The sequence below is a fragment of the Choristoneura fumiferana genome, chromosome 20 (genome assembly GCF_025370935.1).
Source record: "Choristoneura fumiferana chromosome 20, NRCan_CFum_1, whole genome shotgun sequence".
Lineage (NCBI taxonomy): Eukaryota > Metazoa > Arthropoda > Insecta > Lepidoptera > Tortricidae > Choristoneura > Choristoneura fumiferana.
In genome coordinates, this window is record NC_133491.1 from 3,805,202 (window position 1) to 3,821,114 (window position 15,913).

A 15,913-nucleotide genomic window follows, 5' to 3' on the forward strand; every position below is an offset into this window, starting at 1 on the left:
CGCCTGAAAACAACGGTAACTTGGATGAAATTTTGATAAACTAATATGTGATAGAGCATCCTCTGAAACGGCCTGAAACCGTATTCCAGCCTACTGAAAACGCCTCCAATGGGTCGAAAAGCACAATCAAAGTTTCCACCTAACCCACCGCCGTAACAATACATTTTCTCAAAAGGTGCACTTTTTCAAATTATTAACAAATTATATTTATTAATATAAATCTCTAATTTGATAAAGCCGGGCAAGCGCATGTCAAGCCATGCATAGTGTTAGGTGCCATAGTTGCCCAACCTTCACAATACGTTCAAAAGTTAGATGCGATTATTTCCGAAACTGTTGATTTTATCGAAAAATAGTATTTGAAGACCCCTACCATTTTTATAAGACCTATTCAACGAAACCCCACACAGGGTTGGAGCGAAAAAAAATTAACCCCACTTTGTATATGATAGGTACCCAAAATTTTTTTTGTCCTTTTTTACCATTTTGTTGGCGTGAATAATGTACTTACATATACGAAATGTGTGCGCTTTGGGAAAGTACACTTTGAAATAGTGCACCTTCCGAAAAACTGCCCCAATTGGGAGTGTACATTTAGCGGAAAGTGCACTTTTAGAGAAAGTGTACGTTTTGGGAAAGTGAGTTTTTCGAGCCTAACCCAAAACTGGCCAGTATTCAATTATCTAAATAGTATGTCACCTCGCTAAATTGGTATTGGCATTGGTGCTTTCGTAACTTTTAGACTGGCCATTACTGACTGGTTTTAGTTCTGGGCTGGGTAAAAAAGGGATGTAAAGCCATGATTTAAAGACACACTTAACATGCTTTAAATTATAGAGTATTCGATTCTGCTCTCGATACTGAACAAACTACTTTCAGGTGATTTGATTAACACCTTGTATATTTGGTTTGGCGAAGTAGTTACCAACTTAAAGCACAGTTCAGATCTGCAAGAAAAATCGTGCAAATTGTAGTAAAGCGGAACTAAAGCAGCGTAAAGCGAACTAGTTGAAATCGTCGATCGAACGACGCAATGTAAAGCAATTTGCAAGATTTTTTCTTGCAGACTTAAACGGCATAAGTAAAAGGAAATTAATTATAAATAAGTATACAAGTTTTTGCAACAATATATTTAATGATTAAAAAAACACCTGAAATCAAAGTAACATACAAAACAACAAACACTTAGGATCATAAACTAATTATGTAACATTCGATTTAGTTTTGTTTAAGTATTATGTTAAATTATTCGACGAACTAACAAAAGTAAATTCGTTTACAATGGCGTGATATAAGTTAGACTTGCCTTGAGAAAAGTATTTTTTTTATAATTGCAAAATATGTAGTATAATAATAGCAATCTTATTTATTAATTAGATTAACTAATTAATTATTTAAATAAGTACAATATACGACCTAGAACCATTCCATCATTATTAAATTTCCCCAAGGCACGAATTTTGGCAAGTTCATGATAAATTAAAAAATAAATTCGATTTTTTTTTATTTAAAGAATTAACCTAACAGGTTAACTAAGTAGGTAAATAATATAAGGCAGAAAACATTTTTAAAAATAAATTCGATTTAGTGGAGTACATTTTCCAAAAGGTCGGCTTAGTGCATTCACTCAGTCTATATTTTTGTGCAAAATAAGTAAGTAGGAGTATCTAATTAAGTAACTAATTATGTAAATTTTGTCAATAGACTTTGTTCTTTTTTTAGCGTCAAATCATTGTTATAGCAAGCTTCTTTAGTGCTGATACGGTGGGTCTTATCTCTTGCTTTTATGTTTCTATTTAAATTATTTTTATGAGGCAATTTATACATACAATTTGAGATAAATTGCCAGATATTCTAGACTCCATTTTGTATGTTACATCTACAGTGAATTTATATAGAACTAACTAAAAAAACTCATTAGGGCCATTTTAATCGTTTCGAATAGGTACCGCATTCGCATTGACACAATTAATGTCACCTTCAAATTAAATGAGTAATTATTTTGTGCACGAAAAATGGAAAATATCCTTTAAACTTTAAATCGAAGCGTATCCTTTAAAATTTAATAGGGTATTATGATTGGTTTTTTGGAGTCTTTTTGTATTTTTTATTTCAACTCCAAATTTGTTACTTTTACGGGTATCCCGTGAAACCATATCGACATAAGTAACGTATTGCATAACTAGCGTAGTAGAAATAAGCAACCTGAGATATGTATGCATAGGAAAAATTCGTGTCTAAATTCCTGTCCAGCGGTGGTGTAGGGGTTATAGCACGCAGCACGGATTGCTGAGGACCTGGGTTCGATTCCCAGCGCTGGTCTCTTTTTCTGGTTTTTTTGTGCATCCACGTCTCAGTTTGTATTTTCGATTTAATAGGGTACGCTTCGATTACAGCGGAGCGGAGCAAAGGCGCAGAATCTGAGAAATAATACAAGTTGCGGTTCACGTCTCGTCCCAATCTCCTTGTGAATTGATAAGACGTGGATCTTGATGGCTATTAGCAACTCGCTTGAGCCGCCTCGCGAGGCAAGCGCATGAGGATTATATTCTACAAAGGGCTCAAAATCGCACCGAAAGTGCCTGCCCCGCGAGGTGGCTCGCTCATTAAGGACCAGCAGGGCTACTACGAAACTCGAAACTCGAAGTTCGTGTCGTGCGGTCCCTCTCGCTCTTGTATTAAATAGTATAAGTGTCAGAGGGACCGCATGACACGAACTTCGAGTTTCGAGTTTCGTACTAGCCCTGCTGGCTATTTTAACGATACGTTAAATGAGCTAGTTTCTTTACGTAAAGGCTCAGCTATTGGTTTAGTTATAACGGTATCGTTACATTAAGAGCCGTTTAACTATGGCCTCTATGGGTTAAGCTAAGGTATAAAGGTATGTGTTAGTATAATTTCGTTTAAAAAGCAGCTGGTCTAATAGTAAAAGGTCTAAGAAGCAATTCGTCTAACAAGCAAGTGGTCTAAGAAACAACTGGTCTAAGTAGCAAGTGGTCTAAAAAGCAACTGATCCGAACCCGTTTGTGTTGAAAACTTAAAAAATATAGGTTATAGGTTAGGTTAGAATTGCGTCAAGCCGCGAAGCACCTCAGCCACGCGGAATAGGAGCTCCGGTCGACTTTGGGTCAAAGAATTAAAATTCACGAACGGTCACTGCACTTTTTAAACCACTTGGTACTACGACCAGTTACTTCTTAGACCAGTTTCTTCTTAGACCACTTGCTACTTAGACCAGCTGCTTTTCTTTCTTTCAGACGACGACTGCGTTACTTTTCTATTCCTCTTATTAATTAGTTTTATCTGTAGTATTATCAGGTATTTTATTTTGTACCTCAACCGCTTCGTTAACCTCCACAGTTTGTTCAACCGGTTTATTTCTATGGTAACTGTAAGCTCTCAAACACTGTATTCCATTAGCCAGGCCTAAGCAGAAGTTGCATAAGGACAAAGCGTAGTTAATAGGCTTTATCACCAAACAGTATCGGGTCCATATGATGCCAGTGGCTGCGAGCGAGGCTGACTGCGATGGTGATACCTTCTCGATGGGGCGACGGAACTCGTCAATAGATGTCATTACTAAACCCTGAAACATTGTAGGTTCCGGTTAGACGGGATCCGGTAATGTACGTCCCTGAAAGTACGACCCGTAATGTACGACTTAATAATGCACGCGCTCTCATTATTAAATATGGGTGACGGGTGACAGTGACACGAATTATCCAGGCGTACATTATTGTTGAGCATGGGCACAGATCAAAAAGTTAGATCATGTTAATTAACCATCTTAGTTAGCAATACAATAAAAAACGATTGACTGGAGAAAGTTCTGTTGTGACACAAAATCATTTCACACAATCCATTTTTAACTGCCACTGCTGTGAAGTCCGACTTTTAGAACTTTAATCACATTCTGGGACAATACGGGACGCACCGTAACCGCTCCCTATTAAAAGCAGTAAATAAACAAAACGGCAAAAAAGTAGTTAAATTAAGAGGTGCCGCTAATCAAGTTGTCTTTTGGTAATTATTTCAGAACATCGCGTCATACATTTATTATCTCCAATGTGGGAGATTTAGTTTCGATTACACCATATTAAATATTTAACAGTTTGAATGACATAATTATTATGTTTTTGGGGTGGGGACTGATAAGCTTATTTACATAATTCATAGTAAGTAACTATACGCAAGAAATTGTTTTTTTTTTTGTAGTGTAAATCCTATAAAAACTGTCATACAAATTGAATGAAGGTGCCACTTTTTGTCACATTTTTGCCGTAGGTAAATTTTAGGAAATAAGGTTAATTTATAAATTTATACTTAATTTAAGTTTTTTGCTATGCTTTTTATTGACTGTACTTGTAATTGTCATCCAAATTAGGTAGGTACATAATTTGTATCACAATTTAACTCAATGCGATCCCTAGAAGGGTGAAATTCGACTTGCAAGATTAGTCAAGATTTCTACCTAAACATGTATTCATCATCATCATCATCATCCCAGCCTATATACGTCCCACTGCTGGGCACAGGCCTCCTCTCAGATCAAGAGGGCTTGGGCCATAGTTCCCACGCGGGCCCAGTGCGGATTGGGAACTTCGCACGCACCATTGAATCGCTTCGCAGGTTTGTGCAGGTTTCTTCACGATGTTTTCCTTCACCGCAAAGCTCGTGGTAAATTTCAAATGTAATTTCGCACATGAATTTCGAAAAACTCAGAGGTGCGAGCCGAGGTTCGAACCCACGACCCTCTGCTTGAGAGGCGATAGGTCAAACCACTAGGCCACCACGGCTTCTAAACATGTATTACAAGTTAGAAATTCAAGCCGCATCTCGCTCTCCTTTTAATATTAAAATCGTACCTGCTCCGATTCTATGGATTACAGATATTACAGTTGAGTAATTATCATTGTTCACAAAGTTATAAGCACTGTTTTATATCTATTTTCTGCACACTATACCGAAGATAGATACGTAACCAAATTGCGGAACGATTACGAATAACGGACTTAACATTCGAAAGGCCGTACGATAATAATAATAACGCCAAATTTCTGTCGAATCCAATTTCAGCCGAATACGTCGAAGCATGAAACCAACTGCGGAGATTCGGTCGCGTGTCTTCCGCATAATGTATTAGATATTTAGTCTGTGCTTACCGCCCAGTGTTGTTTTACTGTTAGGTTATGGGCCCAGCACGCTTCACTGTGCCACGGCACTGCACCACTACAGTTAAGCGGGCCACAGACGCCTACAGATTCCAGATTTATAGTCACACACATATCAACCGGCCAGAATGATTGGCAATGGTTTACCTAAACTGCTTGCTGACTGGGCATTCTTGCCATAGGTCTATTACGAGTGGCACCTACATTTTGCATTGCATTCTAGCCTTACGATTTCAATTCTATTCTAAAATAGCACAGAATCCAGTGATATACACCTTTGGCCGGTGTGTTCCCACTAGTTCCATTAGCAGTAGGTACTATAATAGAGTTCTATAATAGTACTGCCAATGGAACTAGTGGGAACACACCGTTTGGCCTCATCTGCATTCAACATCAGGTGAGATAGGTTGGAGTCAATCATGGTCAGTTTTAATTGCGGTCGGTCCGCAGCGGCCCTTAGGTACTCAAAAATGCTAATTAGTACTATCACAACGAAAAAAAATATTCAAGTGCCTGAGTTAATGGACGTTTCTGATTAAAGTGGTTAAACTACATCACTACTTATATACATTAGTAACAAACAAAATTCTAATTACTATACTACTTCTACTAAGTATCTAAACCTCACAAAGCCAAAAGAAAAGCGCTTTGCTACTTAGACAAGGGTAGGTAATGAAATGGGCTGGATCACGTTATACATAATCCAACCCAACAATTTCCAATTTCGTTTGGTGTTGCCTTTTTACTAAAACCACACAATGTTGCTATCTATATTTATAAATAAATATATAGTATTATAATATATAATTATGCATATCGTCACTACTTAAAAAAACACGTACCTCAAAATCGTAGCTCAAAATAGATAATTTTACTGAGTGAACTTTATGAACATTACGTCAAGGTTCAGTTTTGTTGACCTTTTGATTTTAGATAAGAGATTTTTTCAAAGTAGTGACGATATCAATTATAAGTATATATACCCGTCCTTAGTTAACTAGGTACATGCAAAACCCGTCACGCAAGGCATGCATGATGTAAGCATGCTAAAAATCATGGTTTACTTACTATTTCTTCGTATCTCCTGTATTCTTCTTTCTTTACCTATTTTAAAACCTTCCTAGTTATAATAGCTGTATACAGTTGAGAATAAAGTCTGTACGGGATGGGTACATCACATAGTGTTACATTGTTTTCTAAACATAATCTTTATCTAATCGATTTGTCTTAATACTACTACTATGTACTTTGCAGAGATCCAAGACCTTCAATATTTTTACCTAGATGGTATAGTGTTTTTTGTCTTACACAATAGGTAGTTACTTACCTATATTTTGAAGAATGATGAGACTTCCAGTAGGTACACATTTTAGATAGAATGAGCCTAAAGTTAAAGTAATGGCATTTATTATCATAAACTTTTAACCTGCCACAATGAATTTTGCAAAAAAAAAAACTACCTACTATGAACACATTTCGTATTACCTACTTATTTGAACTAATTACATAGATGAAGGCTTGGAGAAGAGACCTACTTAAAAAGAAATAAGGCATGAATTGCACTGTTAGTAATAGAATAAGGCAAAGAAATAAGAAAATAACAGTTTAAACAAAACAATATATTGTTCAGTAAAGGCATTACAAAAATACACAACATTTTACAAAAAAAATATCGATTTAATGATTCACAGTAATTTTACACATGTAATGATATGTATCGCAACATTGTATAAGATGTATACACGGGCAGGGTTACCACTTACCGGACCGATCAAATAACCGAGTTCGGTCAAAACAAAACAGAGCTCTACGCCATTAGCACATATTCCCGAATTTATTTTGAAATAAGAATTATGATTGGTTTTTTGGAATCTTTTTGTATTTTTTATTTCAATTCCAAATTTTTACTTTTACGGTCATCCCGTAAAACCGAAATTGAAAATACAAATTGAAATATAGATACGCTACACCACTGATGGTCATCCATCCGTGGACCATCAGTGGTGTAGCGGTATAGCACGCGGTACGGATTACCGAGGACCTGGGTTCGATTCCCAGTGATGGTCTTATTTTTCTGTTTTTTCTGTGCATCTATATTTCAATTTGTATTTTCAATTTTGAAATAAGAAGATTAAATCCCGGTTTTCATATTTATTTTGTTTTAATTAGCATAAGCATTAGCATAGCAGAGAAATTAGTTCGGTCATCGAAATTTTAAATTTCGTTCTACGTACGGGTACGGCAATGCATGTGAGTGCAACCTGAAACTTTTCTTTGTAAAAATCTTAAATCCCGGTTATGTCCTGAAATTTCGTATGTTGGTAACCCTAAACACAGGATATATCACAGGCTCGTATTTATTTTAACTGGCTACCCCGGTACCCATTTAACGTAAAATAATTCTAAAAGTTTTTAACAAGACGTACGTTTTGTCTATGTTTTTTTTAGTTTTCACCATTTTTTTTATAAGTTGCTAAATATAATTAAAATTGAACTACTTAGGTATACATTTCTAAAGTTAATAGGGTCATACATAACGCACATCCACAGAATCATAGCATAATGGTAGATGATAACACTAATCTGTGTAGACGTAACAACAGGTCAACTATGAGAAATCGGTATTTTAAAATCTCAAGACTGATGGACTCTCAAGTAAAACCCGGATGAGGTATTTTTATTATAATTATATTTTTAATATTTTTGTAGGCAAAAGCACCCAGTAAATAAGGTCACAATACTAAACTCGAGAGCATGTTTCCGTTTCACAATTAATAAGTAAAATAAATAAATAGCTTATCATAAATTGTAACCCACTGAGATTTGTTATATAAATTCACTAGAAACACCAGTAACTCCTGACTATTCTATATTAGTTACTCTGGCTATCTTATATCTTATTTGTTTAGCATAAAGATAATGTGATACAGATTCTAAGGTGTTATGCATATCTTAAAACACATAAAGCAACATTTTATGCTCCATCATTCTTTGTTGAAACAGTGATAGTTTATGCCTTCATGAGCCTTTAGTGAGACAATATATTTAAAGTCTTATCGTTTTACAAAGACTTTTAGTATAACAGGTTTCTAATTACGGAGCTAGCTTTACTTTTGAATATTATAGTACTGAGTGTAATAACACCTCAGTCTCATCTTCACATACAATTGTAACAGAAGTCGTACTACTATTTATTTGTAAGGCTGTGCCAGGAATAACCAGTGTCATAACTATGCCTAGTACCCATAATCATTATTTATCAGCTTTCTCCTTCTGCGCCTGAGCGTGTTTAACGGCCCTACTGATTTGGTACAAGCTCGTACATGCTACGAAAACATTCACAGCAAACAAACTGTAGTTCTTAGGGATGATAACGAGGGAATACCGGGACCATATAATACCGGTAGCAGCTAAGGATACGGATTGGGGGAGGGAAAGGGTCTCCACGGGCCGATTGAGGTCACCCAAACCAGCCAGCACCAAGCCCTGAAAGGATGATTAGACATGAGACAAGGCTGTGACATGACAGATGACTAGTTAGTTGTGACACATGTGAATTTGTTATGGTATATGGTTTGGTACAATAACCTCATAAGTCCTAACTTTTAAAAACAAATATATACTGCTCTCAAAAAGGAAAAGGCGGCGTCTCAAAAAAATCACTGGAGTTATTTATACCATATGATGCAGAAGGTCTTAAGATACAGTTGCGGAATGAAAAGGTTGACTACCTGGTCTGTTTTGCTTGCTCAGTATAACTGCTTTATCAACTGAGCATGACATATTCTGTCATAATTCCATTTAAAAAGGTAACATATGCTTCCAACATGTAAACAAATTTATTTGAAAACTGTTTAATATTTTCATTCTGCCACCATACATAATGGTATAAATAACTCAAATGTGTTTTTTTTGGTGATACCACCTTTTGCCTTTGAGGGCAGTTAATAGTGCTTCAGAGTTTGGCATTTCTCACCATTGAATTGTTCTTTATAAAGTGTGCTAGAACTTAAGAGGACAAACATACAACAATTGAAACAAAACAAAAAAATTGGAAAAAAAAAAATTCAAAAGTTTCAAATTATACAACAGCTGGGCTTATGAAAAGTGAAGAGGCAAATGTTTCTAACTTCTTAATTGCACAGGTAAATGAAAACATTTTTATCCTTTCATATGCTTAGGCACAGATCTGTGCAAAATTTAAAGTTGTCTTTTTTTATTATCTGTGACAGAGGAGACCAGAATACAGGTTTTTTTTTGTGTTTCTAGAATACAAGGTATTCATGCAATAAAATCTCATACCTTCTTATTAATCTTATTAGTTAAAAATATAAGAAGAGAATATTGACACAATAGACATAGTTTTTTTAATAGACCTTTTAACAGAAAATAGATAATATGAATTAAAATTTTAACAGTTTTGTTCAGTGGTGTAACTATGCCATGGGCCCCAACCCGAGAAGACCCCGGCCCAAGAGGCCGCAAACTCAGAAATATTTTTTTAACATTGTACCTGAGTATTTTAATTTACTTAAAATTAAACTAAGTACAACGTGACGATTTTTACTGATAGGGCCTCATCAAAAGAATTTGCCACAGGCCCTAGATGGTATAGTTACGCCACTGGTTTTGCTGCATGTTAGTAAGTAGATAATGGAAGATAGAGTGAACAGGCAATCATGAAAAATAAAAGTTTGAGCATACTTTAAATATATTTTGTAACCTTGCAAGTTTTAAGTTAGAGATTATTTATCATTTATTTATTGAAATTGTAGCAACACTGAATGCAAGTATATTTTTAAAATTAAATGATTTATTATCTCATGCAAAAGTTCCCCTTATCAGGCATATTTGACAAGATGCTATTTGTATGAAAATAAAAAACAATAGAGGTAAAAAAAATAAGCCAGTAAATAATGGTCAAACGAAACAGGATAATGCAGTAAAAAGACAAATGTAAGAGGTGCCTAACTAAGAAATTAATCATAATGATTCATTAAAATATTCCAATGAGTTTTCAATGACAAATAAGAGAAATGTTACATAATAAGAAGACTTATATACTTTAGAAATAACATAGATAACATGTTGCATTTTGTACCTATTTATAAATAATCCCTTGAAACTTTGTAAAATTTGCTAGTTTTAACAATTAAGCAATTTGGTAGTTTGAGGATAAACAAAGTAGTCGTATAGATATGGTGGATTTATGTACTGTTGCCCCTGTGCAAGGTTACAGCATAATAATAGATCAACCTTCATTATATCCGCATTCACTTACCCATTTGAAGGCAGGGGCCCAGAAGAATATAGTTTTCGGTCCTTAAATAATAAGAAAACACGCTAAATCGTCTCCTATATGAATGTAATACTAAATCACGTTGAAATATATTAATTTACAACTTACCAGCATCGTGGTTCCATAGCGGACGTAGCGATGTTGGGACGAATCTATCGCACGCAGTGATAACTGTTTTGTACACCTTAGACATGTTTTCTGGTTATATATTTAAAAGTTTTGAATTTATGTTAGGTTGAGGTACGAGTGGAGGGTATGGGGCTGGGAAATTACGTTCTATTTTGTACTGGGAGGAAATTTACATGATCACTCCAATCGGTCGTGGAGCAACCTTGAAATTGATAAGCATATGACGTTGGTGACGTTTCTGAATATTTTTTTTCTGATCGGATCGCTGTCATTGTCAGTTCATTGCGTTTAGTTTAGAGTTTAGTAGAATAAGATAGCCTTAAATTTCTTTGCATGTTCTTTGCAGAGAAATAACGACTATCATGTATTAATATACATGATAGTCGTTACGTCGTTACGTACTTAACTTTGTTGAAATGAGATATTATTCTCAACTTTTTAGATTAACTTGGATAATATGATTTTACTAAATTCGATTTATTCGTTAGAATGTAACATCTCTCATTCTTACTTTCTTTCTTCGTTTTCTTTTCTTTATTTTTCACAGAGTACATTTTTATATAGGATAGATAGGGTCACTTTTCTTTATCTCGTTATCTGTGGTAAACATGGCCGCGCGTGTTGTGTCATTGCCGTAGAATTTACGTTTTTCTTTGTTTATTTTACTTTAATCAGTGATTTTTGTTTATTTCTATGTTGGAATATCAGTCCACTGATGTGTTTTGTGTTTGAGTTAATATTTTGAATATGGGTACGAGCACGATGGGTAGCGACCTACACTCTGATAAGCAGGACAAGTTGTTGAAACTGCAAGCCAGGAAGAAGGAATTGGAGCAACTTCTAGCCACAAAGAACGAGGAATTGTATAAATTATGTGTTCAAGAAGTTCAGTTGACGGGTATCATGCCGCCCGAGGCGCCTCTAAGTCCTGAAGTACCGAGGGAAAGGTTAAATAGCATAAGAAGCGTCGACAGGTCAACTGATGGCAATGACGTTCAAGACGGTTCTGATAACGGTTCGAGGCGCCTCAGGATGGGTCCAGGCGAGCGTCTACATGAGTCAGAGCAAAATTTACGTAAAAACCTGACTCACAGACTGTCAACGCCTTCAATCTCAGGCATGTCCACGAAAAGTGCTCATCCAAGACACATAAGGCGTCCCGAGACCAGTTGTTCAAACTTCTTCCCATCCCCACCGCAAGAGAGAAATCCGGAAACTTTTTCCATTCACACATCTCACACTTATCCTGCTTTAGCAGGTCGTCATGAGCCAGTTAGTGAAAATATGCATGGTGATATCAATCAACCTGTCTACAGACATCACACAATGACAACTGAGTATATGAATAAAATTTATTACAATAATGCTCCAGAGGCCCATAATGTGACCCGTCTGCGGGAGACCCATTTCAGTTCAAGCCATCCTGATATTACCACCCATTATACTCACAGCACAATAACTCCACAACAAATGCAGCCACAAAATGGGATGCGGAATAATGCTCTTTTGTACCAGTATGCTTCACATCTAAAAGCACAAAGTCAGCATCTAGGTGCAATGTCGCATCACCATCAAATGCAACTTCAATCCAAGAGAAGACCCGAAAGCACACGTAGAAATACTTTGCAAAGGACTCAAACTTACCACTTAACCTCGCACAGTGATTACAATCAACATTTAGAAAATATCACAGATCATAGACCACCATTACCTGCGTACCAACATAGATCTCAACCTGATATTCAAGAACAGCAAATAGACCGAGTACATGTACCAATGGAACGAGTTGCAACTGTACCAAATACTCTACCACTGCGGGAACGTAACAACGCAAGACCTATGAACATGCCTCTGCAGGTATCAACAGATGATTATGTACACGATAGAAGGGGATATCCTGATGCTTTGAGCCCTGTCAGCCAGTTGTCAGGTTATTCCCAAAGCAATTTTGATTCTGTAAGCATGAATAAATTCTCGCCGCTATCTCAAGATTCTAAAGTTCGAGAGAAGCAGTGGTATGAAACTTCATTAGATTCACCAACCAGAGCAGAAGCACCATTATTGAAGAAGAGTTCAAGTTTGAAACGGACTTCAAGTATAGGCAATGCGCAGACTTATGAGATCATGATTTCTTCGGGCCGCCATTCTGCTATGCAAAGTCCTAATCAATCTCACAGTCCATCTGTATTGTCACCGACATCTTCAAATGTGGAATCTCCCAAAAATTTAACAGTTATTGAACAGGGTAAGTGTATACCATATAGAGAGGAAACTAAGCCCTTTGAAATGTCTGATTTTTATAAATACTCTACTAAGTTTAGACAAGGGGGGCCTCCGAAAACGCAGCCGGCTCCAATGCATGCCGGGTACAATAAATTGCCAATGGAGTTACCACACTATGCTCAGGAGCATTGGCAAGGACAGAGCAACTAATAAATACAAAACTGAATTAGATAGATTTGGTGCCATCCTTGTTACCTTTTAATGGTAAACTGTGTTGAAAAAAGAATGGCAGAATTTCCTCAAAAGATGATTTTTTAAAAGACAGAACTATCTGAAGTCCTTAAAAAGTCCCATCCAATTGTCATAATATGTAATTTTTATAAAAGCCCTGCCATTAAGCAATCTGTAATACTATGCAGTATGGCAGAAAAGAATTAATTATAATCAGCAGCTTACTAATCTTATTTATTTTAATGATTAATTGCCAATCTAGACAGAATATTCTTGTCATCATTTTAAAGTCTTATTCTATGTACTGAAATTTTGATAAATAATGGAAATGTGTTCACTCAGTGGGATATAGTTTTAGTTCTTTAGTATGTACTTATGATAGACGTAAAGATAATGCCAGTCAGGTAAGGAATCCAGATCTTTATAAATTGCCTATTTTTTAGGCATAGTCCATGCAACTTGAGGCAGCACACGGTTTTACATTGAGTGAGTAAAACTAGTCGATGTTATACTTTATTATCCAGTTGGAAACTTGTGGACCAGTTGATAGTAATGCAACTATCTCAATGTAACATTTATTAATTTTATAAATCAGAGTTTGACAAATGCGGGTATCAAAAATTATACTAATTAGTTAACAGTTACATTATTTGAAAATATTTGACACATATTTTTACTTTTGTCATTGAAAGAAAGTGTCAAAAAATTAAATATTGTCATATGAAAATCAAACATATTTTTTTGATAAGCATGAATGTCAAATTTGAAATAATATCAGGCAGCCTGCTCTCTTTTAATCTAAACCTTTATACTTATCAGTAGAGAGCGGATTTGAAGCAGCGGTTACAAGTTTAATATGGATATGACTTGTGGTTAGATAGATAGATTTATTTATTAGATATTATGTTGTTTATTGTTGTTTAAGTATGTATTTATCTATATAAGTATGTTTATCCATTGCCTAGTATCCATAGTACAAGCTTTGCTTAGTTTGGGACTAGGTCAATTGGTGTGAAGTGTCCAATGATATTTATTTATCTTACAGTGATCTAATTACTTACTGCAATACAATCTTATAGATAATTAAATTCAATAAATGTTATTTGTTTTATTAGTCTTATCCATATTAAACTTGTATGTAATCGCTACTTCAAATCCGTTCTCTACTTATCAGGTTATACAAGGTGTTTTAAAATTAATCTGGAATATTTCGGCAGGTGGATGGGTTAAATTAACTGAACACCCTTATAAAATGGTTTTATTGGTAATTTTTGGTTGAAAAAATGTATTCGCGCGTTTGTCGCGATACACTAAACATTGATTAATTCATTAATCTTTGTATGGAAACATTTATCAACCAGTTAAGAATCTAAAAAACATTTAATGGAGTAAATTTATGCATGTAAACTCAAGAGTAGGTAAAGGTAATTCAAAAATAAAGAAACCAACACAATTAACAGACTTTGAGATATATGTACAAAGGTAAACTTATATTTTTAAAGGATTTCTACCGGAACCATGGAAAGTGGATGAACGGAGTATAAAGCTGAGTTTAGACTTGCAAGAAAAATCGTGCAGGTTGCATTACATTGCAGCGCTCGATTGATCACTACAAACTCGTTGGCTTTATATGGCCTCGCAATGTAATGCAACTTTCACGATTTTTCTTGCAAGTCTAAACTCGGCTTAAGATTTTAAACTAATGTTATTAATATTTCAGCAGATTTATGGATTTAATGAAATATTCTAAATTAATTTTTAACGGGTTGTATAATTATGAGAAATGCCGATAAAGCCTTGTGATGATGTATCATTGTTCTTATCACGCCAATGAGACTGAACACATTGTGTACAAAGGATTGCATTTCTATCAGTCTATTGATATTGGAACGCAGACTGAATTTTATATGTAAATTGTTGATCAATGACAATAAATTTGATTAGATTATGGATTCATATCGTAATAAATAATTTATTATGTACTTCACGATTATGTAAGGTCATATCCTAATTTTAAGTGCAATGCCGAAGCCCACCGCTTACGCATAATATTGACAGTGTATAACTATAGTCTGTTAGCCAAGAGTTGATAAGATATTAAAATTAGGGGTTAACTCATTAACAATGTGGCCCGCTAATTATTTTTACTGATAAAAGCAATAAGATTAAACAACAATATACTCTAAGTGTATTCCAGAACGGAATGGCAAAGTGACCGCCCCGTCCGCTCGCCGACCCGTCCGCGCGTTTGATAGAAATGCACGCCAGCTACCTCGAAACTCAATGCGCGCGGTGATAAGCAACGCCCGTTATACAGTTTGGGATACTTTAGCGACGGTCGCTATTCCAATACGTTTTCATAATACTTATCAACTCTTGGCGAGTAGGCTTTAAAATTGCCTTAACTTGTGATAGCGATAAAATTGATAACATTATCATCTTGCTGTAGAATTGTGATTGTTTTAATTCCAGTGTACCCTTCGCCTTGATTGCTTTAAATTTTAATCTATATAATCTTTAAAAATCTCAAATATCTCTTTTTTTTTCACAACTCGATGTACACTGTGAATCAGCCTGTTCAAAACTTGCCAAGCATTTTAACTTTTCTGTCCGTACAAAACGACATTTTAGAATTACTGTTTAGAGTATCTTAGATGTAGTTTTATATTTAATTGGATATTGTAGCAATGAAATTGCAAATGTGCTACGGGGCATGAAAAATTAGATATTTTTATATGTTGTTTATTGTAAGTAAATTGTGCTCAAGGCACAGATGTGTATCTAATAAATTTTAATCAAATATCTTGTTTTTATTTGTTGGTCTATCTTCCTTGTATTTGTTTTCGCTTGGTTAATAAAT

At 35.2% G+C, this 15,913-nt stretch overlaps 2 protein-coding genes across 3 annotated transcripts; one reads left to right on the plus strand and one right to left on the minus strand.

Annotated features, from left to right (window-relative positions):
* Positions 1 to 1,724: 1,724 nt before the first annotated feature.
* LOC141438939 (mitochondrial pyruvate carrier 2-like) lies at positions 1,725 to 10,838 on the minus strand. Of its 2 annotated transcripts, none has more exons than XM_074103015.1 (3): positions 10,579 to 10,838; positions 10,453 to 10,493; positions 1,725 to 3,586 (listed from the first exon to the last, which is right to left on the minus strand). In XM_074103015.1, exons 1-3 carry the CDS (start codon positions 10,661 to 10,663, stop codon positions 3,290 to 3,292), a joined length of 423 nt encoding a protein of 140 aa, XP_073959116.1. In that variant the 5' UTR covers positions 10,664 to 10,838; the 3' UTR covers positions 1,725 to 3,289. The 2 variants fall into 2 exon arrangements, with proteins under 2 accessions (XP_073959116.1, XP_073959117.1); XM_074103016.1 differs by lacking the exon at positions 1,725 to 3,586 and adding an exon at positions 6,776 to 8,657 and having other exon boundaries at positions 10,579 to 10,835.
* Positions 10,839 to 11,180: 342 nt separating this feature from the next.
* sstn (stepping stone) lies at positions 11,181 to 15,881 on the plus strand. The gene has a single exon (XM_074103017.1). The coding sequence runs from the start codon at positions 11,347 to 11,349 to the stop codon at positions 13,030 to 13,032; it is 1,686 nt and encodes a 561-aa protein (XP_073959118.1). The 5' UTR covers positions 11,181 to 11,346; the 3' UTR covers positions 13,033 to 15,881.
* Positions 15,882 to 15,913: the final 32 nt, after the last annotated feature.